We start from the raw sequence: 23,390 nt of genomic DNA on the forward strand, positions 1-23,390 counted from the left end.
CCCCCTCTCCCTTTCCCCCTGCCCCCAGGTGCCCCCATCTGCTCACCTCACTCCCCCCCCCCGCTCCCCCCCTCCGGCCCTGGTGATGAAACCCACACAGGCTGCAGCTGGATGACAACAAGGTGTGGGGTAGACTCAGTCCAGCCTCAGGTGCTTCCTCAGTGCCGTGTGGCTGATGAATTGTCACCCAGGTCACAGACACAATTGTCCCACTCAAGCTGCTCAGAGGGGCAGCCAAGGAGATGACAGGCTGCAAGCTTATCCCAGATGGAACAGCTCAGAACTAATTACAATCTCCTTTCAGCCCCCTGGGCTCATCATCTCTGCGGCCTGCCAGATGCAGGGCTGGCCTGGAGCCTGGGAGCCAAGCTGGGACTGACCTGGCCTCCCCACTTAGCACCCAGCCCAAACAGACCTGCAGCCTGTTCTCATCTACGATATGCCCACTGGGGTGCGGGTATGGGGGAGGGGGCCAGCCCAACTGCGCAGGTCCCTGGACTTCTCTGGTCTGCTTCCTTTTCCCACTCTCACCTCCCCTCACTCCCCTCCCTCTGGCCCAGGCTGGAGAAAGAGCCAACTCACTTTGTGAACCACTCGAAAGACAGGCGGGAGAGGAAGCCAGCACGGGCCTCGGGGCAGGGGTTCTAGAAGGTGGGAGAATAGGATAGGGGGAGTCAGGAGTGCCCGTCAGCCTTTAAAAGCACAGTAGAGGCAGGGATGGCCCTTGCTCCCTCCCACTCCCAGCCCTGTTGTGGAGATGGTATCTCCCCCTTGGGAAGGGGTAGGAAGGGCTGGGGGCTGCTGTAAGCGCCGGGCCCTGCAGGGCTCCCACACTCTCCCTGGTAAACTCACAGAGTTGTCATTCTTTGGGGAGAAAAATGGTGGCTTCTCATTGAAGCAGGACACAATGAAGGCGGAGAGCACCAGGGCAAAGTAGATGTAGAAGGTGGTGAAGCGGAAAGGGTCTGAGATCTTGCCCTGGAGGGGAGAGTGGGGCGGGGGTCAGAAGCTCCAGAGAGGCCCAGCGCCCTGAGTTCCTCTGGGTAGGAGGAAGCCCGAGGTCGGGGATGGGTGCTCCAGGTCCCCACTCAGGATTCCAAGAGGTATAAAAGGATGACAGGGACTGTGGCCTGGTGAGGACCTGCCCTGGTCCAGGCATCCTGCTTGTCTAACTAGGATGACAACCCATAGTCAGGAGCGCTTATGGCAGTGCTGGGGATTGAACCCAGGGGTGGGCTACCACTGAGCCACACCCCCACACCCTAACCCTTTTTTTATTCTGAGAAAGAGTCTTGTTCAGTTGCCCAGGCCGGCCTCAAACTTGTGATTCTCTTCAGCCTCCCAAGTGGCTGGGATTACAGGCATGTGCCACCAGGCCCAGCTCAGGAAAATTTGGATGCCCGTTCTGCCATGAGGCCACAAACGGTTCAGCAACTTACCCAAGATCACACTGGGGGTCAGCGGACCGTTCAGAGCCTGTGCTCCTAGCTACTCTACTTGTCTGCCTCCCTCTGAGAGGAAGAAATGAGGGGCACTAGACTGACCCCAATGTTCCATCCCCCACCCCCCACTACCATAGATCAAGAGAGAGGCCAGGAACTGAATTAGGGCGAGGAAGGAGAACAAATGATTGGGATTTCTGGATAGGGGAACTCTTTATGTACATGTGTTCATGACCCAGACGATGACTGATACCCACGCTGAACATTGCACTTGGCAATGGGGGCTATGGAATGGCTCCCTGAGCTCCCAAGAGCATCCATCAGTGGCACATCTTTGACCCATTTCCCTGCATTATACCATCTTCCCGTCTCCTGCCTGCTTCCAGGCAGAGATGCAGCAAGCAGAGGGCGACATGGAAAGTGTTGAAAGGAGGAGGTCATGGGAGAGGGGAGGGGTAGCAGAGGGGGCCTGGAACTCAGCAGTGACCTTGAACTCTGAGGCCCCCCACCCAGGGCTAGACCTGGCAGGATTGCCCCCTTGGTGCCCCTTACCTCTGCTATGGCTGAAAGGATCTTGGAGCGGAAGGGAATGATGGCACAGACTACACACAGGAACCAGAAGACGATGAGGACCCCCGAGGACTGCACCCCCCGCAGCCGCTCGTACTGGATCAGCAGGGTAGCCAGCAACTGTGCAGGGAGGGTGGGGGAGGCTCGGCCAGAGCACACACATCTGGACCATTCCTCCCCACTCCACATGGCCTGATGTTTCTGGAGTCATCCCTACGTTTTCCTGAGTCTCCGGTGTCCAACCCTCTCCTCAGGGCCCACGGGTCCCCCATCAAAATCCACAACCCGCTGGAGACCTCCCCACCCCCCTCCTGGGTCCCACACTGACCATGGTGATCCCCACCACCAGGGGGCTAATGAAGAAGACAGGTGCAGGGGCCAAGCCATGGACCAGGCCATGGAAGGAGTAGAAGAGGTCCGCCCAGGAGATGCACCACAGCACGATGGCCAGGGCCTGTGAACAGGGCAGAAGACTCCTTAGAGACAGGAACTGTCCCTGCTGGGAAGGGGTCTTGTTTCTGAAGCCTTTAGGAGTCTGGGCCTGGCCCTGGCTCTGAGGGCTGGGAGGGGCCCTGGCCCAGAAGCTTCTTGGGGGTGGGATGGGAAGCTCTGTTGTTGGTGAACTTGCTAGAACTTCCCCAAGCAGGGAATGTCCCAGTTGGCTGCAGGAAGGGCAGGTGAGGCTGGGAACCTGCTCCAGCCGTGGAGGGGGTGGGGTTATTAGAAGCAGACTCCCCTCAGGTCCCAGCCCCACCAGGAGGACAACCCTGAGCCCCTGACCGTCTTGAGCCTGGACAGGTGCGAGAGGACGATGTAGCCACGTCGGTGGTACTTCAGGTAGAGCAGGTAGCAGGGTAGGGCAGCCCACAGGTAGATGCAGGGTACCCAGGCCAGCAGGGAGTTCTGGAAACAGGATGTGAGGTCTGGATTGTCTGTGTACACTGACAGGTTGGTGTCCTGGAGACAGAGAGAACAATTCAGTGCTGTGGCAGCCTCCTGAGGAACTGGGTCTCCTTCAGGGAGGTGGCTGGACCAGGAGACACTCCATCCATCTAGGGTGGGGATGGACCAGAGGATAGGTGAGGATAAGAGTCTGAGCAAGCATCTGAGCAGGTGCTGCCCAGAGGTTGAGCCTTCCAGGGAGGATGTGGTTGCCCCCATTTCCTCATTTCCCTCTCTAATTAAGGTAAAATTTAAGTGCAATAAACTATACCCATTTAAAGTGTACGACTTGAATGTGCCCTTCCTGCAGGGGCACACACCTGTATAATTCCAGTGAATTGGGAGGCTAAGGCAGGAGGATCTCAAATTCAAGGCCAGCCTCAGCAACTTAGTGAGGCCCTGTCTCAAAAAATAAAAGGGGGCTGGGATCGGTGGTGCATGCCTGTAATCTCAGTGGCTCTGGAGGTGGAGACAGGAGGATCGTGAGTTCAAAGCCAGCCTTAGCAAAGGTGAGGTGCTAAGCAACTCAGTGAGACCCTGTCTCTAAAAAAAATACAAAATAGGGCTGAGGATGTGGCTCAGTGGTCAAGTACCCCTGAGTTCAATCCCTGGTACCCCTAAAATAAATAAATAAATAAATAAATAAATAAATAAATAAATAAATAAATAAAAATAAAAGGACTGGGGATATAGCTTAGTGGAAGAGTGTGCCCCTGGGTTCAATCCCCATATCCATCAATCAATCAACAATAAATGACTTCAATGAATTTGACATTTGCATATGCCTGCAAAACACTGCCACAGTGTTTTGCATCATCTACAAGTTCGCTTGTGCCCCTTTGCTGTTCACCCCTCCCAGGCTGATCTGCTGTCTGTCATTCTAGATACCGACTCTTTTTTCTTTTTTTGCGTGGTGCTGAGGATTGAGTACATGTTAGGCAAGCAGGCTTCTCCTGAGCCACATCCCCAGCCCAATTTTAAATTTTATCAAAGCAACATTTCCATAGTTTCAAAGCCCCCTTCCTCTTCAGGTGGCCACAGGTAAGGGCTTTTCTGAGTCTTAGTTGCCTTTACAATGGGGGTGCCCCTCTCCCCCAGCCCTAACTGTCTTACTGTGTTGGCATGCGATTCATAGGAAGAAGAGGAGGTGGGGAGATCTTTGCAAGTTACAAAGCTAGGGTGACCCACCATCCCTGGCTGGGCTGGGCTGTCCTGAATGTCCACATCGTGGGAAACTGCTCCATCTTGGACACAGCAGTATGATAGGTCCCCTCCCGGTCACCCTCCTGGCACCTCTCTTGGATCATAGCTACACCTAGACCCTATCTCAAAATAAAAAATAAAAAGACTGGGGATGTAGCTCAATGGTAAAGTGCCCCTGGCTTCGACCCCCAGTATCAAAACCTAAAACAAAACGTCGAAATAACTACACTTAAGAATATTTTTGGAAAATATTGGGGAAATAAATTCACTAATAGACACCTGCTTCATTGCGATTGTTTCCTCCAAGGCTGCTGATGTACTGATCTTCCCACCTCCACCTTCTTACAAAGCATTACATGTTCTTTACAGAAAACTCAGAAAATATGAACAAATAATAAGAAAAACCACCCATAATCCCATCCACCTGGAACCATCCGTTGCCTGAGGATATGATCACTTATCTTCTGTGCTGATTAAATGACTATCATTTTAATTTTTACCCAAGTTCTACCTGCATGTAAATCTCTTTTTCCCTTTTTTCTGTTTCTCTGATGGTTTGGTTTCTGTCATTCAAATTGGAGGTTCCCCAATTTGCGGTGGTTCTTCACGCTTGACTGTCTCACTACTTCTGAATGAGTCACCAAAGAGCAGACAGGCACCTTGCAGGCTGTGCGGGGCTTAGTTTGCACAGTGATCAAGGAGAAACCTGGTCATTTAGAGAAGAGTCCCTCCCCAACTGGCAGAATCTGAAGGTCTTTTTTTCTGGGGCCAATTTGAGTATGAGGCTGGGGGCTCCATCCTGCAGTGTGTAGATCTGCACTGAACACCTCCAGGTCTTCTAGGAGGTGGCTGGGGCTGGTCTGGCCTGGGGTGGGGAAGCAGCGTGGATGTCCAACTTATCCTTACACATTCTCCCCACCAGCCCCTGCTTTCCACCCTACTCCCCACCTGCTCCCGCTTCTGCAGCCCTCTAAATCCTGAGCTTTTCCTGACCTGTATGGATATTGGTTTCCACTGTCTCCCTTTCCCAAGGTGTTGTTCTCTCGACTTACAGGATTGAATCTTGTATTGTTTACTGTTATTCAAGTGGAAAATCAGGAAGGCCTGGGGATAAAGTCCCATGTTCAGTCCACCCTCTAGAACCAGAAGTCCCTTCAACTGCAAATCAAATAGGCCCCCCTCAGCCTTCGAGCAGGATTCCCCCTGCAACAGGGTGGCAAGCATTTCTTGACCTGTCTCTTCTTCCTCCCAGCGGGCCCTGTGCACACCAGCCCCAGTCCCCAGGTTCCTCCCTCGGCCTGGGCTCTCTCCCATCACCACTCACAGATTGCACCGAGTCCCATATCCACAGCAACAGTCCGGATGCCCTCCTGAGTCTTGGCCCCTCTCAGATGGCTTCCCATCTGTCCCCAGTCCCTGGTGTTCAACACCTCTCACAGCTCAGCTCATTCACTCCCGCCAGGACCGGCCCCTCCCCTGGCCTTGCCTGACTCTGCCAAGGGCACCATCATTCTCCCAGCCATCCAGACACCCATGGGACACTAGGCCCTGTGGATTCTTGGTGAAAGAATAACAGCTGGATGGGCAGGTGTTTGAGTCCTGGCTTCTTCTCCTCTTTTGAGAGCTATGACCTTGGGTGCTGTGGCGCAGGATGGTAGATAATCCCAGCAATGCCCGAGGAGAAGGAGGAGGCAGGAGGATGAGGAGTTGGAGGCGCACCTGGGCAACTTAGCAAGAGACTCTGTCTCAAAATAATAAAAAAAGGGGGCTGGGGGGTGTAGCTCAGTGTACAGTGACCCCTGGGGTCAATCCATAATACAAAAAAAAAAAAAAAAAGTAAGCTGTGGACAAGGTGCTTAAACCCTCCCCTCTCTGCACCTTGGTTTCTTTTTTTTTTTTAATTTCAATATTTATTTTTCAGTTTTCGGCAGACACAACATCTTTGTTTGTATGTGGTGCTAAGGATCGAACCTGGGCCACACGCATGCCAGGCAAGCGCGCTACCGCTTGAGCCACATCCCCAGCCCCACCTTGGTTTCTTTATGGATAACCTGGGGAAAATTATACCTCCCACCTAGCCCCTCACCAAAATACCAGCCCTGGTGCTCATCTCTTCATGAGCAGTTACCATGGGATCTCGAGGACCTGACCCTGGTCTTCTCCTTCATCCCTGGTCCTGGTCCTGTGTCACTGGCTCCCCTCTTAGTGTGAGAGTGCCCTGGGGTTTAGTCCTTTTCCCTTCTCCTCCTCCTCTATCTGCACACATCCCCTCGGTGCTCTCTCTCATCTGTTCTGGATGATCTGAACTTGAAGGGTTCAGCACCTCTCATACCTCTTTTTTTCTTGCAGTACTGAGGATTGAACACAGGGGGCGCTTTACTGCTGAGCTACTTCTCCCAGGCTCGTCCCAATGTACCATTGATATTCTAGTGACTTCCACGTGTATCTCTCCAGTTTACTACTCCTCAGATCCACTGGTCAACTGGACACCTCCACTCTACACATCTTATAATAGCCTACAGGGACCTGCACAGTGTCCTTTCCTCCTGACCCATGGCTTCTCCCATTGCCTCTACTGCTTCATTCTAGCCATTGACCTTGTTATTCCTGAGCACACACAAGGCGGGTTCCTGCCTCAGGGTCTTTACACAGTAGGGTCTCTTTCTCTGGAACACTCTTCCCATACATGCTTCATTATTTCTTCTTCAACAAGGCCTCTCTGACCACCCTGTTTAATGCTGCCACCAGTAGCCCATGCAAGTTTTCCCAATGCTTGGCCTTCTCTGTTCTTTCTTTCTCTATAGCACCTACCACCTAACATGCTATATAATTTACTCATTTATTATATTTTCTTTCATCTCCTCCTACCACATGTAATATCCTTGAAGGAAAGAACCCTATTTCATTTATTGATGTATCCTAACTACTTAGGCACCCTAAAAGGGTGCCTCGCACATAGTAGGTGCTCAGAAAAGGTTGCTTAAATAAGTTAAGTTAAATATTTATTGAAGAAATGAATTAATTAACAAAAGGATGATACTGTACCTTCCCTCTAAACCTTCTGCGGCTTCCTACTGTCTAGAAGACAAAGTCTACGCATCTTCCCACAGTGTTTACAGCCCCCAGCTGGCTTCAAATGGTCTATGTGGACTTTCTTTTTCCTTGCAGTACTGGAGATTGAACACAGGGGGCGCTTTACCGCTGAGCTACATCCCCACAGCTCTTTATTTTGAAACAGTCTTGCTAAATTACCCAGACTGGCCAGGAACTTGCAATCCTCCTGTTTCAGCCTCACAACTCACTAAGATTACAGGCATGTGCCACTGTGCCTGGCCAAACCTACCCCCTTTTGTTTTTAAATTTCGAGATAGGGTCTCACTAAGTGGTCGAGAATGGCCTCAACCTTCCATCCTCTATCTGCCTCAGCCTGCCGGGTAGCTGGATCACAGGCATATGCCACTGCACCAGGCTATGAACTGCTGAACTCTGTGGGCTGAGTTCTCCATCTTAACAAAATATCCCGGGAAAGGGAACTGGCCTGCATAGGCTGCTTCCCTTTCTGCAGACTGCCTTCCTTTCTTAATCCCATCCGGGTAGCCCTCTACCCCCACTGCCCCGGCCACTGCTGCAGAATGACCCTTTCTGAAGCACGGCTTTGTGCCCCTTGCCACGTGCCCGCAAACCTGCAGTGTCTCAGGCTGCTGGTGGAGCCAAGTCCCAGCATCCACCCTGAGGCCCCTTAGGCTTCTCCTCCCTCCTTCCTTCCCACTAATCCCTTCCCTGCAGCCAACCCCAGCCCCTGTGTGTGCATCTTATATCCCAGAGGTCTATCAAGTACTTGGTATTTCCTCAAACTCTGAGAACCAAGCACACACGCATTCTTGCTGAGCCTTCAATGGTGGTCAGAGAACTGGGTCTACCACGAGACCTGGTCAAGACCTCTAGGAGGAAGGAAAAACAGACAGAGCTAATCTGGCCTCATCCAATTACCCCCTTGGGTACTAGGAATTGCCCTCAGTGGTGCTTAACCACTGAGCCACATCCCCAGCCCTTTTTGTTTTTTATTTAGAGACAGGGTCTTGCTGAGTTGCTCAGGGCCTCTCTAAGTTGCTGAGGCTGGCTTTGAACTTGTGATCCTCCTGCCTCAGCCTCCCAAGCCACTGGGATTACAGGCATGCACCACTGCGCAGAAAAGTACACACATCTGAAGTGTACATGTCCACAAATCTTCACCCACAGGACTTCAACTGTGTAACTAGCATCACCAGCAAGAGACAGAACACTGCTGGCAGAAGCAGCTCTTGTCCCCTACCCAGTCCCTGCCTACCCCAGTGGGAACCCCCATCCTGATCAATTTTGGATCAATTTTGCCCAGTTTGGATACGGTTGGTACGCAGCCTTCCTGTCTGGCTTTCCTTCCCTGACATCATGTGGGGGGCATTCTGGAGGGTGCATGTGAGGGCAGATCACCCATCTTCATTCCTGCACGGGGCTCCCCTGTGTGAACGGCCTGGCTGTTGGATCCATTCCACCATCAGTGGGTGGCCCCACCCAGAGAGCCTGTCCCTGGGCTACCCTAACTCAGACCATCAGGTCTCTGGGCCTCACCTCCCACAGGAAGCCTCTCTGGGGCACCCCAGGTCTGACTTTCCCTTTCTGTGTCCCAGATGGCCTTTATCACACTGACATGAGTATCATCCGCTTGTTGCCCCAGAACAATTTCCAGAGGTATTTAACAGAGGGACCTTGTTTATGAAAAAGTGGCAGCAGGTTCAAGGACACCTGACAGCATGGGGCTGGGATAGGCCACCTGGCTCTGTGATGCAATGTCACCAGGGCCTGTGTATGTAAACACATGCTCTCTCCCACAACTGGAGGGTGTTCCCCTCCTGCTTGGTGCCTGTGCTGCCCCACACCCTCCAACTCCCAGCACAGGGCCCATAGGCTGGAGCAGCCCAGAAGCTGCAATGACTGACAGGGACGGTGTGGGTAGGGGCTGGAGTCCCAGTGTGAGGGCAGGATGGGAATTGCTTTCTGGCCAGGAGGGTGGGTGGCTGATTTTCTTTTAGGCCGGTAGGAAGTGGTCACAAGAAAACCCAGTGCTCCAGTGGAGGGCCCAGTATGGCTCCATTCCACTATTCCAGAGTCACGTGACTGGGATCAGCTCCTTCAACCTGTGTCCCCGTGCCAGTAATAGGAGTGAGGACAGCTCCCCAGACACTTCCTCAGGGGGCAGAGAATGAGCTGCACAGCATCTGGACCTAACAAGGCAGCGCCCCCCCCCCGTGGGGGAACATCAAGCTTCATTTCACGGAGGCTGACATTGTGGCCATGGCCAAGGGACTTTGGGGGTGTGAGGACAGGATGGCTGCTTTGACCTCAGGGTGATCAGCCTGGGCTCCTTTGTTTACTTATTTGGTACTGGGGCTCAATCCCAGGGGTGCTTTACAACTGAACCCCACCCCCAGCCCTTTTTATTTTTAATTTTGAGGCAGGGTCTCACTAAGTTGCTTAGGGCCTTGCTAAATTGCTAAGGCTGGCCTTGAACTTTTGATCCTCCTGCTTCAGCCTCCTGAGTCACTGGGATTACAGGCATATGCCCTGGTGCCTGGCTGACTCCTTTCCTTTAGATAAATAAGACCCAACTGGGCGAGGCCGGGCATCCCCAGGATGCAGCAGGTACTTGCCCACGCCTGTGTCTCTCCATTGTTCACGCCAGAGCCCTTGTTAGGACATCTGTGGGACATGTCTTATAGGACAGGTCCAGAATGGGACCATCCCCTCCCCTGCAGCCTGCCCAGCTCCATGAATGGCGACTTTCCCTCCTTTCTTCTCTCCCCCAGGCCCGACTCTGCAGGCTCGTCCCTTTTGTCTCTTTCTCTCATACCCCGCACCCAATCCCTCAGCAAACACTGTCCACTCTACCTTCGAATTCTTTGGTTGAACTCCACGGCAGTGCTATAGTCCACTGTTCTTATCTATAAAAGGCAGCCTTACCTGGCCTGCGGCTCCCCACCTCCACTCTCCCACTCAGATTATTTCCACAGTCCTCCCCATGCTCTTCCTGCCACGTGCCCTTCTGTCTTTTCTAGCACAGCAGCTAAAGAAAGACCTTTCGGAAGCCTAAGACAGGCTACACGACTATGTCATTCCTTTGGTCCAAACCCACCAAGGGCTCTCTGTCCCTCAGAGTGAAAAAAAAGGCTGAAGTGAAGGCCTCATCTGGACCCTGTTATCAGCACCCTCACCAGGCTCACCTCATCTCCCCAACTCCCCTCTCTCGGCTCATCCCAGCGCCCTGGCCTCGGTGCTGATCTTCAGACACTCCATGCCTGCTTCTGCCCCAGATGAAGCCCTTTCAAGGAGTTCTGCCTTCATGTTCCCAATTTCAGTTGTAGCTCACTCCCTACCCCCTCCCTCCCTCCCTCTCTCTCTCCCTCTCTTTTTGAAGTGTTGGGGTTTGAACCCAGGGCCTTGTGCATGTGAGGCAAGCACTCTACCAACTGAGCTAGATCCCCAGCCCCCAGCCCTCTTAACCTATTCTATTTCCCCCATAGCTCTTATACTTCCTCTCATCCCATATAATTGAGTTCCTTATTACCTGTCTGTTTTTTCTCCTCCTCCCACTAGAATATGCATTCTCTTCTTGGGGGACAGTTTTTTTTTAATTTTTTTTAAGGATATCTTCTGTTGACCATGAAGCTCTGAGTGGGGAGCAGCCTCTGGCACAGAGAAGGCATGCAATACGAATTTGTTGAACCAAAGAACAAATAAACAAAGGAATGAATGAGGGTGCCCCTGTCTCAGCATGGGGCAGCTTCTTGCCCAGGAGCAGAGCACGCTCCTCTCTCCCCCAGCATCAAGGCCAAGGGCCAGGCAATCCAAGGGGCCTCTAGTCCAGAGAAAGTTAAGTAGATAAGTGAAGGCAAGGACGGGGTCCGTGAAGGTCGTTTCCTGGACCCCATAACATTCCCCCACTGAAACCCTTCAAGGCAGAATGGATTAGGGCTCCTGAAGCCCTCCCTGCCATTGCTGGTCTGAAGGGCAGCAGCTGGGAGGCAGGCACTGGGCCCACAGCCCCCGATCCATCGTCGCCCACACGGTTTCCACAGCAACCGTGGCTTCCTTAGTGCAGCGATTAAACAGCTGGATGGGGCTGATAAGGCGGAAGGTCCAGCACCTATCATGGACCATGTGGCAGATGCCTGTTCACTGGCACTCAGCCAAAATCCCTGCAGACTCACACCCACAGCAGGTGGGGTGAGGACCCCGGAGCCCTCTGCAGCTCTGCCAGGGACTTCCCAGCCCCGGGGCCCCAGCCTGCTGACAGGCCCTGTCATGAGAAGATTCATTATTTCCTTAATCCTGTGTGGTGGAGGGAGGGGGGAGCCACTGATGCTGGGCAGTTCCTGAGGTTGCAGATTGTGGCTGGGAATTGACTGACAAGATCATTTATCTCGGCAGCAAAGGAGGTGCAGAAAAGGAAGGGGCGGCCCTGATCCCCATCTACCCCCACTGAGCCATCCTGGCTGAAACAGGAAGCCTCTGGGAGGAAGGACCCGGGAGGCCCCACATTGGCAGGGCTGGGCCAATGCGTGGCTCAGAGGCCCAACTGGCAATCCAACCCGGAAGGGGCTGCTGGCCCATGATGGCATGGGTTAACTGAGCTCAGGTCTGTGCCAGAATGATCACGTAATGTTCCTGACACCCGAGACCCAGGGCTGATATAGAATCTGAACACCCGTGATGAAGCTTCAGAGTTCCAGCCCCTGACTGGGTTTATATAAGGCTTCCTCTATACCCGGAAGGGCTCCAGCATGACATTCCACCTGGATCCAGGTCACCTGCTGCATTGCAAGTCCTCTTTTAGTCATGCAGTCCACCCTGGGATCAGGGAAAGGTGCCAACACCTGGGTAATAGGCTAACTAGGGGTTCTGGGAGCTCCTGGACTAGAAACCTGAAGATCCAATTAGAAGGAGAAATCTAATCCAGGCTTAGGCCCCGTCTCCACCCATCCCTGCCTCCACCATCCCCACCCTCTGGACTTAGCCTCAGAAACAAGAACAGCTCTAGGTGGGGGAAGAGGGCGGTCCAGCCACCTTAGCAAGGATAGACCCAAGTCTCATCCCTCCTACAGGGGTCCTGCCCCCACCCCCTCGCCAGTCTCATGGTGTAGGGGTTGGGGGACCAGAGCCCAGGCACTTCTCCAGAGTAGCTTGGCTCTAGTCCCGACTGGGATTGCCCTTCCTGGAGGCCAGATGGTGCTCAGAGACCATGACCCTGTTTGGGGCTAGCAGACAGTCTTGGCAAAGCTCCCTCCGCAAAGCCACTCGCCTGACTCACTTCCTTTCCTGTCTCTAGCCTTCAATCCAGGTCCGGGGGACAAGGGAAGTCAATCTAGGGCCAATTTTCCTCCTCAAAGGTCAAAGCCTTCCAGCACCAGATTCAATGTCTCCAGGATGGAGGGAAGAGACTCCAAGGGTCCCTGACCTGGCAGGTGAGACTAGATCCCTGAGAGGAGCAGGTGAGCTTTGGTACCCCGTAGGCTAAGGAGTGCCCACCTCCCACCCATCTGCCTACCTCAGGGGCCTTGCCATTTCCAGCTTCCTCACAGCTTTGCATGTCACTGTCTTCATTTGAGAGCCAAACACATGAAATATGGTCCTTGTCCATTAAGCACACCTGCTACCTACTCATACTGGGACACCCTGATACCCTAGAGCCCTTAAGTTTGGAAGGCCTCCATCATGGTCTTGGCCTCCAAGCCTAGGCTCATCCTCCCAGAATCATCACTGTACAATCCCACACTTAAAGGAGGCCCCAGAGCCTACCTAAGACTGGCTAGAGCTCAGAGAGGGTGAATGACCTGCCAAAAGGCACACAGCTAATGGACAACAGAATTGGTCCTTGCTAGAGCACAGGAGGATACACAAGGAGATGGGCTTCCAAGAGACCAGGGTTTATGCCTCTCTAGGGTGGGTACACAGCAAAGGCAACAGTGAAGGCACCTTCCCTTACTGTGTGAGTCTGACCACTGGGGGACCCATGGGCCTGGAACAAGAGCTGCCACTAAGAAAATTGATGTCTGGTGTAGTGAGAGAGCTGAGGAAAGAGGAGTCTGGAAATCTTAGAGGAGGAACCAACAAATCCCCATTGGGAACTTACTACTTATTAGGCAGTCAGTGCTATTTTTTGGACAGTTTTTTTTTTTTTTTTTGGTACTGGTGATTGAACTCTGGGGCACTAGACCAATGAGCCACATCCCCAGCCTATTTGGTATTTTATTTAGAGACAGGGTCTCATTGAGTTGCTTAGTGCCTTGCTTTTGCTGAGGCTGGCTTTGAACTCTTGATCCACCTGGCTCAGCCTCCAAAGCGGCTGAGATTACAGGTGTGTGTCACCATGCCTGGCTTTTGGACAGCTTTTATGGTCACGATCTTTGGATTTCTTAGTTTCCTGGGGTTATATGATTAGTTCTGCATATTGGCTGGTACCTCCTGAGAGCAAATAGTCCTGGGTCCCTCCACCATGTACTTGCCTCACCCCTGGGTACTGTCCAACTTCTATTGCTCAGTTCAGAGTAAACTTGCAAGAAAGGGACAGCAGATCAGAGTAAAAGTTCACAATGACCTCCTTTGCTCTAGAGCTATTTCAGCCTTCACGAGTTGTGGGTTAGTTTGATCACACAAAATACCCTTTTTTATTAAAAATTTTTTGATGCTAGAGATGGAAACCAGGGCCTCACACGTGCTAGGCAAGCTCTCTACCACGGGGCTACACCCATCTCTTTTTTGTTTTTATTTGAGATAGGGTCTCACTGAGTTGTCTAGGCTGGCCTGGAACTTGGGATCCCCCTGACTTAACCTCCCAAGTAGCTGGGACTGAGATGAGAGCCTTAGAGGAAGTACCTGTAGCAACAAGAAGTTCAGGGCCCAGTGGGGGCCAGGGACTCAAAGGTGTGTGCTACCACACCCAGCATACAATTCATTCTTTTTTTTTTTTTTTTTTACAATTCATTCTTTTGGAATTTATTTCCACACAAACTCCCAAGGCATGCTCAGAGATGTTGGTAACCTGCTGTGAGGCCAGGGGTGGTGGGTGGGCAGGGGCAGAGGGAGGAGAGAGAAACAGATATTAAAAAGAAATAGAGAAATCATGTATGCAGCGTGTGTGATATGTGTGTGTCCAGATGTTTGTGCGTATGTCCAGGGTATCATGGATGTTCCCCAGTCTCCTACCCTCAGAGCAGGCTGGGGCTGAAGCTGATGGGTTTAGCCAGGATCAGTCTCCTGACCCCAGTAACAGCTGAAATAGGACCCTCTGCCCCAACAGCCCAAGAGCCATTTTCTTGTAGGTTTCCAAAGTCTCTTACATTACCTATGACCTCATTTCTCTTTGTCCTCCCCCCTCTTCCAAGGAATACCAGGACCTGCCAGCCACAAGAGAGTTTCTTGATTCTCAGAATCATTTCTCATTCCCTATCTCACTGGATCCCCACAAAAATCTTGCAAGGTGAGCAGATGGTGAATTATTTCCCCATTTCACAGGTAAGAAAGCAAGGCTCTGAGGATAAGCTAGTGAAAGGTTTGGCAGAGTAAACAAGTAGGGCCTGAACACCCCACTCCTCTTGCCTGTCCCTTCCAGTTCTGATACTTCCTCGCTGTCCTGAACCATTTCCCACTAGGTGGGTCCCTTCAGTCCCTAAGCTTCAAGGGTAGGTACATCTGAATGATACGCCATGCAAATGAGATGCAAAATAGCATGCCACAAATGAGTATCCCAGAGTTTTTGGGTAATAGCTATAGCTGAGGCTCCAACCTCTTGGCCTGAGACCCTTCCTCGTCTCTACTCTGCAGACCTCACCCACCCCCAGACACCAGCCACACTAGGCACAGCAAGGAACAGCTTCCAGGAGCAAGGAGATCACATGATAGATGGAGGATGTTTTCAGATTGGAATGTGCACGGAAGTAGTTCCTTATCATTTAAGGTAATCAAGCAGAGACCTTGTAAGGGAGTCATAATGTCACTCCTGCTAGGTCTGAGATGAGACCCTTAGGGAAAGTACCTGTAGCAACAAGAAGAAATTCAGGGCCCAGGGGGGCCAGGGGCTCAAAGGTGTACGGTCAGGCAATGGCAAGATTGGCAGACACCATACCCCAGTACCTAGATTGTAACTGATTGTGGTGTAACCTTTATCCTTCTACCGTGAGAGACTGGGCTAGTGGCTTCAGGCTCTCAAGCCCTGACACTCTCAGATTCTACAATAGATTGAGTGCAAGGGTGGAGACAAAGGGTGTTTAAACTTTATGTAGGAAGGGAGTCCTGAGTTTCCCAGCTCCAGACTTCATGAGGATTGCCTCTGTACAGTTCTAAGCACTTGGGGTTTCACTGTTATCCAGGAATAAGAGGACCATGCATCTAAGGCTTGGGTACAACATCTGCCTGGTCACTCTGGCACCATGACAGAGCTATGATCACACCAGCCATGGGGTCCTGAGCAAGAAGGGTAGTGGCAGAGATGTTTTATCATCTTGGTTAGCCCTTCAGTGACCCAGAGAAAAAGAGAAATTCTCAAAGACATTTTACAGGTACTCCATTGCTCCAAGCTTAGAAAAAACTCATGTGTAATAGCTGGAACGTGGTGCACATGCCTGTGACCCCAACTACTCAGGAGACTGAAGTAGGAGGATGACAGGTTCAAGGCTGCCTGGGCCACTTATCAAGATCCTGTCTCAAAATAAAAAATAAAAAGGTCTGGGGGTGTAAATCAGTGGTAATGTGCCACTGGACTCAATCCCCAGTACTAAAAAAAAAAAAAAAAAAATCTGTGTAATGCCTTCGATCCATCCAAAATTTTAAATACCATCCTAAGACACCTTAAATAACAAACCAGAATGTGGTTCCTGATGTGTGTGCATGTGTGCCCACGCACACACACACACTAATGCATACACAGGTATATAGCACATACTTATGAATAACATCCCACCATCACCCCTAGCACACAAACATAGGCACACATGTGTGTGTACACACTAGGCATATACGTACATATACGCAAAATGGGAAAAAGACACATTGGGATTCTGAGTCTGGATTTGAGACTATCCTATGCTAGTCAACCCCGGGATGACCACAGATAGGCCACTTTACTCTGAGCTCCATCTCTGGAACGGAGACCACATCTCCCACTTGCCTCAACTGGTGGGAGAGATCTTAGGCAGTTACACCTAATGTACCCAAACTGTGCTAGGTGGCATGGGTCAACAGCCTAGGCGTCTTTGAAAGGAAAGTCACCAAAGGCCTCCTTTGTTGTCCCAATACTGCCTTCATGGAACTGGGTGACTTCTGGGCCCTTTGCCTCCATTTGTCAAAGGAGAGTATTGGACTTCAGGAATCCTGATGTCCTGCACCTGTAAAGGCCTATCTCCAGAGTGGGGTCTGCTTCTCTCTTCTGAGTCCAGAGTGGGAAGGATGGTCTGCTCACCGACCTGCAGCCAGGTGGCTTTTGCCCAGAGATATTGTGGCAGGAACTCTTGCCAAAAAGGATGGGGCTCTGCAGGGCCAGGCTTCTAAAATACCTGGTTGACCAAGGGCTCTGGATGCCCTGGGATCCCAGTGCAGAGGTGCAGGGTGGCCAATTAAACTCTAGTTAATTGATCAGGGGCTGGAGGGTTTACCAGGAAGGTGGCTAAGAGCAAAATGTTCATTCTGCAGGATGGGGTGAACCGACAGAGAGGCTGGGGCCAGCAGGCAGGTGGGGGCACTTCCTGATCCCTGGGGTGCCTCACACTGTGCCTGTCCTTCAGGCTGCTGGGAAGGGGAGAACAGGGCAAGCCTCAGGTTTTGATGTTGGTGGGACCTGGTTGTGGGCAGTGTGGCCAGACACTGTGGAGTTCCCTAGTTTCAGGTTCCACGAGGGCCACTTCTGTACAGTTCTAAGCATTCGGGGTCTCAGTGGCACCCAGGAACAAGGGGGCCCATCGACGCTCCATTCTTGGCTCCTCGTCGCTCCCTCCCGGGCGCCCAAGCCATCTTAGGGCTGGCCCGTAAACTGCCAGTCCCTGGACATCTGCCAATCTCTGCGTTAAGACAGGAAAAGGGGACCTGGAGGCCCCCTCCACAGCGGCCCCTGAGCCCCGCGCCTTACCCAGAACTTGGAGCCAAGCTCCCCTGAGCCGCACAGGCTGTCCATTGGGCCGAGGCGCAGCGGCGAGAGGGCAACCGCGGTCCGGTGCAGCCCGGTGCAGAGAGGCGCAGAGCAGGCTCTGGGAGCCGCCCCCGCTGCGCACTCCACGGAGACCCGCCCAGCCGAGCCCTAACCTGGGCGGTCCGGATCCTGCTCTTCAGTCCCTGCCGATTGCGATTGCGAAAGCGCCTCCACGAAATCGAAATCGCAACTCTCCCGGGACTATAGGGGCAGGAATGGAGAGTCGTGGACACAGTGACAGCCCCTTCCAGTGGCCCCAGAGTTGTGCCAGAGTTGCTCCTCTAGATCCTGAGGCTGACGGGCCCACAGCAGAGTTTGTTTCCAACCAGGGTCAGGGGACCAGAGCACACACACATGCCTCGCACCCTGAACACTCCGTGGGGGCTGATGAACCAGGGAGACTTGGAGAGGGATTCAGCAACCCTCCCTCTTTAAAAGAAATTCTTCATAAGGTCAAGTTCTTCTCTGGATGTCAGTTTCCTCATCTGGAAAATGGGAAGAGCTTGTGGGCTCAGACAATGGAAGGTTACCCCTTCCCCCCAAGTTAACAGAGACAACTGGTAGACACCAATACACCAGTACTGGTGTGTGCAGTGAGGGAGGTGGGGATGGGATTGGAGTTTCCACCACCGTCTAGATCGTGGCCTCCTGTGATTCCCTTAAATTGCTGCTTCCTGAGGCTCTGTGGCTCCCTGGTCTGGCCCAGAGTTTCTCTGTGCCTCCCCTTTTGTGTCTGTAAAATGCTGATAATCATAGCAGAATCCTCTTCATTGGGTTCTCTGAGAATTCAATGGTAGAAGTATGCAAAGCACTTTGTTTGACACAGTTAGGCACCAAATGTGTTCATTTCTTCTTTCAGCCTGGTGTCTGGGTGCAGGCTGGACAGGTAAAGCCCCAGAAGATCCCTATATCAGTACCCCCTTCCTAGGGCAGAGACTCCGCATTTCCCATTTGTAAAATGGACTTGGGGGCTGGGGATGTGGCTCAAGCGGTAGCGCACTCACCTGGCATGCGTGCGGCCCGGGTTCGATCCTCAGCACCACATACAAACAAAGATGTTGTGTCTGCCGAAAACTAAAAAATAAACACTAAAAATTTCTCTCTCTCTCTCTCTCTCTCTCTCTCTCTCTCTCTCACTCACTCTTTCTTTAAAAAAAAAATGGACTTGGGGTCAGTGGCCTGTCTCCACTTGGTTATGCCAGGATCCCTCCATCTCTCACTTCTCCAGTCACACTTTGTCCCCTAACAGGGTCCCAGAAGCCACTCACCACCCCTTCTTGAGGGTTGAGGAGGAATTCTCCTGGGCAGCTCTTTCCCTGGCTCATCTCTCCCCTGGCCCTGCCTGCCACCTCTGCCCAGTTTCCCCTCGGGGTCCCTTCCTTGGCACTTGTTCTCAGAACAAGGTTTCTCCTTCCTTGACTGCCAAGCAGAAGGTGTGGAAGGGAGTCAGCAAGATAGCGGGGAAGTGGCCAGCAGGAAGTCACCAGAAGGGAAGGCTGTCAGAACAGAGCTCGGCAGGCTCCGATATGGGTGGTAAGGCTGGGAATGAGGCTCTCCCTCCCCAGGCAGTTGGACTGGGGACCCTCCACTGAGAAAGACCTCTCAGCCCTCTTTCTGTCTGTCCCCTTCCCTTGCACTCATCTATTTATGCCCACCCTTTCCTTCCTCCTTTCCCTGGGTAAAACACTTCACAGAGCTTCCACATCTTGTCACAGTGTGCCTTGAGTTATATTTAGTTGAGAAGAATCTGTCTTCCCTGCCAGTCTGAGAGGTCCCCAAGGGCAGAGACCTACTGAGTCACCTTCAACCCCCTTCATGCCTCAAGCAGTACCATTTGAAAACTTTGTGACCTCAGCAAGCTCCTTGATGTCTCTGGGACCCAGTTTTTTTGAGCAGCTTGGACAAGGAAGGGGCCACTAAACTCTCCTCCAGCCCCAGTGTTCCAGCCTTCTATGGCCTGAGCTGCTGGGACGCTCCTGCTAGGTCTTCTGCTGATGCTGTTGTGCTTTCTCAGCACCTTCTGCCCCTGTCTTTTTTCCTTGGCCTCTCCACCACCATCTTGGGCTCTCCCTTCCTCTCCTTTCCTCCTCTTAGGCTTGTGGGGCCACGGGCATCAGATAAACCAGGAAGGTTAACTTTACCCTTGGGAGAGTTGGGGACCTTCCCTCAGGGCACTTCAGGAGGTGAACTCCCCAAGAAGACTCCCTTCCTGACATGTGGAACCTGGAACCAGACTGGTTCCACCTGGGACCTTCTGGCCCCAAGATAGGCCAGGCAGTCTACTGGTTAGAGCTTCAGTTTGGGGTGGAGACCCTTTGGTTCTGGCTTCTGCACTGGGGCTAACGTATCCGCCCTTTTGGCCCTAGGCTTTCATCTTGCCATTGCTGCAGCCCTGGGTGGGAGACTCTTAAGATCAAGGTGGGTGCCCCTGGCAACCCTTGCCTCCCCCCATCTCTCTAAAGCATTAGGGTTCAGCCTTCATAGCTGCTCATGGAATGTGGCCCTTTCACACAGCCTTTGAATCATAAGCAAAGTGTTTTAAGGATGCCATTGTTTTGGTTGTTCTTCTCGCCAGTGAAACACTCAGAGGCCTTGAGACACCCCGCAACTTGCCCAGGGTCACAGAGTCCATCCTGGCACAGGCAGGAGAAGCCCCCACCTTCTGAATGCCAGCCGCAGCTCCTAGGTCACACTGTACTTCCCGTACTCTCGGCTCTTGCCCCGGCCAACCTTCAAGGCTGCTCAGCATGTTCTCCACACAGCCCACCTTCCTCCTGTACATGGTAAACTCTCCTTATCCCTCAAGATTTCACGCAAGACCCTCCACCCTTCCAGAAGCCTTCTTTGGACCTCCCCATCCCATCCCTTCCTCCACACATCCCACCCCACTCTCTATATTGTATTTACTGATGGTCTGGCTTAGCTTCCACCAGTGCTGTGCGCAGGTTGAGAACAGGGACTGAGAGGCCGTAGTAAACCCACCTCCCATTCTCCCTCCCCAAGTCACTGCAGCTCCAGGCTAAATGAGCTGACAGAGTGCTGTAGTTCCCTCAGCAGTGAGTGTCCTGGGAGACTCAGCACTGGGGATTTCCTGGCAAGGAGATGGCGAGATAACCTCATGGTAAGGCACAGCCCAGAGCAGGCATGACAGCAGAGAAAGCAAGGGAAGGCCCAGGAAAATCTGCCTCAGGGAAGTCAGGTTGGAGCTGACAGGCCTGGGGCAGCAGGACGGAGCAAACTCCTGTCTACTTCATTGCCTGCTTCTCCTTAACTCCCTTCGTCCCTTGAAGGCCTGGAGCACCCCTAAATTAAGCATAGGCTCTCATACCTGCCTCTCACTTCTTTCCCCCCAAGTGATGAGGTCTGTTTCCTTCAGACCCCAGCCTGGCAGGGGCCCCGCTGGACCACTCAGGGCCTCAGCAAGGCTGCCCCTCCACCCAGCCTGCTCCTGACCTGATTTGGCATGCATGTGCGATCACTGGCTGCTGCGCCTGATTCTGGAGTTTTCAAAGCAAGAATTAATGAGCTCCGTGGGCAAAAGCCAGCAGCTCCCACACCTGGACCAGGACGAAGGCGTGCAGAATTTCAGCGTTCTTAGCAGAGTTCCCTCCTGGGGTTTCCTGGAGCAGCCACCTCCTTGACCTGCCCTGCTCTGCCCCTCCTCCCCTGAGTAGGAAGCCCATGCACAACTCAACCTGCTTTGAGAACTATTTCTACTCCTGGCCATCACTGTCCTGGATTAGTCCTGAGTCCACCAGCCTTAGACAGGGATTGAATATCTGGACTCTGTCCTAGGATGGCCAGGATTCCTATCTGAACCCCCACCCCTACCCCAAGTCCTTCACTGGGCTCTGGGAGTCTGTTTCCTTCTTTGGGGAGTTTTACAGAACACCTGTCCATACAAGGTGTCCATCACTGTTGTAATCCTCTCCCTGGCTTGGTCCCTCTTCAGGAGGGGCACTGGGTGGCACCAGGTGAGGGTGCCTTGTGCTGCCACCTGGCGTCTGATGCCCTCACTGCACTTCTGTCACAACAACCTGCAGTTAGGGCTGCTTCCTTGGCCCAGTGAAGGGGAAAGCGGGCCATGGGGCACCAGGATGTGGTGGGTGGGGACCAGGGGTGAAGATGGAGGTAAGGGATGTTTGAAAAGTGGGTGAGGCCTGGGTGGGGCAGGGCTAGAGGGCAGGAAAGAAAAGAAGGTGGGAGGGGAGGAGGAGAGCAGGTGCCTTGGACTTCAGGGCAGAACTGCCGGGGAAGGGTGGTGCCTGGGAATCTGCAGGGATTGCAGAACAGCCTTGGCCAGCTGTTGGACAAATAGCTGGGGCTAAGGGACCCCTCACCCTGTGATCCAAACCCCTCTCCATTGCCCACTGTGGCCAAAGGCTGGTGGGAGCTGTGGGGCCCACTGTCTCTGAGCATGCCACCCTGGGAACCCACATGTACCTTTCTATGAACCTGAATGTGACTGTTTTGGAAAAGGGTGCCCTTGCTGACTTGTACACCCCTTCGTTTTATAAGCACAGTTCTTCCCTTCAGCCTGTTTTCTCCACAATGAGAACAGTCTGGGCTGGCATGGGTTGCAGGTTGGTCCAATCCCAATTCTGCCATTTCATGGATGTGTGACCTTGGGCAAGTCTCTTAACCTCTCTGAACCCACTGTTGCATGGAAAATGCTAGCAACAGCACTTCCCTTGCTGGGGTGTTTTGAGGAGCGAGTGAGAGACTGCATATGAGCCTCAGGTTTGTTTTTAGCACCAGCTCAGCTCACTCCTCTTCCCTGTCCCCCACCCCCAGACAGACCTTTTCCTGGAGCTTTGGGGGTGGAGGAAGCAAAAGCAGCCAGGCTTGAGGTGGGGGCCTGAAGCTGTTGACACAGTTTCCTGTGAACCTCCAAGAGAAGACTTGAGGGCACAAGCACCAGGGAGATGTTCTTATCTCCAAAAGCACCCCTCCCCATCACTCAAGTCTGTAGGCAGGGACTCCTCTTGGTGGCCCTAATTGAAGATGTGTTGTCCCCAGCCTCTCCCTCCTCCAGCCTTCTTCAGACTTCCCCACCCTCGCCCCACCACCCCCTTTGGATCCTAGAGTAGAATCAATAACCACCCAGATAAGCAATCCGAGGTCAGCATTGGCATTATTATGACTGCTGTTCAAAAGACTTGGCAGCATTACTCCCACTTCCAAAGCCTTTCAATGAGACACAATGGTTTCCATCCCTGATGATGATTTTACATTGTTGGGGGAGAGGCCATGGTTGTCTCCCTGAGCTATACACGCTGATTCCACTATTCGTTTTTCCATATCACTATCCAGATGACCCCTCCAGCCACGGCCTCCTTCCAGAGAAATGTTCAGGTCCAGTGATGGAGGTGGAGGAGGGAGTGGGGACCTAGTCCTTCTCATTAGGTTGACCACTGCCTATCTCTAGAGAGTAACCCCAAAGCCTAGCCCGTGTACCCTAAACAAGCTTCCTTTGGTTCCTACTGGGAAGAGGGGATCAGGGGAAGGGGACCCCAGAAGGAACCAGGCATACTAAGAGTCACCCTAAGTAACACTACAGCATTAAATTGCTGCCATGCTAGCCAGAGGCAGGGATGGAAAATGAGGGGACAGGGCAGTGGTCTGGTCTCTGATTAACCTTGACCTAGAATCCTCCAATCACCAAAAGAAGAAAAGATGGCAGAGCTCCCTTCCCAAATCTCCCACCCTCGGGGAATAGACAGCTACAGAATTCTACAAAAATATAAAAGCTTAATCTGTACATCCAGGTGGCAAAACTCGAGGAATTTTGAATTTTGTACAGCTTTGCTTAAAAAAAAATCAGCTTATAAAATACCCCCTCCTCACTGGAGGAAGCCAGAGGAATCAGTTTGGCATTCCTGCACACCCTAGGAGGATCAAACCAGGTGTTTGCTCCAAGGAGTGAGGCATTTCTGTCCAAAAGAGCAATTAGAAAAGAATAGGCTGGGGCTGGGGATGTGGCTCAAGCGGTAGCGCGCTCGCCTGGCATGTGTGTGCCC

The 23,390-nt window shown here is 52.6% G+C and overlaps 1 protein-coding gene across 1 annotated transcript in view; it reads right to left on the reverse strand.

Annotated features, from left to right (window-relative positions):
• Abcc3 (ATP binding cassette subfamily C member 3) overlaps nucleotides 1-17,467 on the reverse strand; it is a 45,661-nt gene extending 28,194 nt beyond the window's left edge. The window contains exons 1-6 of the mRNA XM_015495471.2: nucleotides 17,311-17,467; nucleotides 2,793-2,969; nucleotides 2,341-2,466; nucleotides 1,995-2,132; nucleotides 853-978; nucleotides 583-644 (exon numbers count right to left, since the gene is read on the reverse strand). Of these exons, the coding sequence (XP_015350957.1) occupies nucleotides 583-644; nucleotides 853-978; nucleotides 1,995-2,132; nucleotides 2,341-2,466; nucleotides 2,793-2,969; nucleotides 17,311-17,355 (674 nt within the window). The 5' untranslated portion in view covers nucleotides 17,356-17,467. The remainder of the gene's footprint in view (nucleotides 1-582; nucleotides 645-852; nucleotides 979-1,994; nucleotides 2,133-2,340; nucleotides 2,467-2,792; nucleotides 2,970-17,310) is intronic.
• Between the last annotated feature and the right edge of the window lie 5,923 nt (nucleotides 17,468-23,390).

Source organism: Marmota marmota, unplaced genomic scaffold (assembly GCF_001458135.2).
Source record: "Marmota marmota marmota unplaced genomic scaffold, marMar, whole genome shotgun sequence".
In the NCBI taxonomy this organism is placed as follows: Eukaryota; Metazoa; Chordata; class Mammalia; order Rodentia; family Sciuridae; genus Marmota; species Marmota marmota.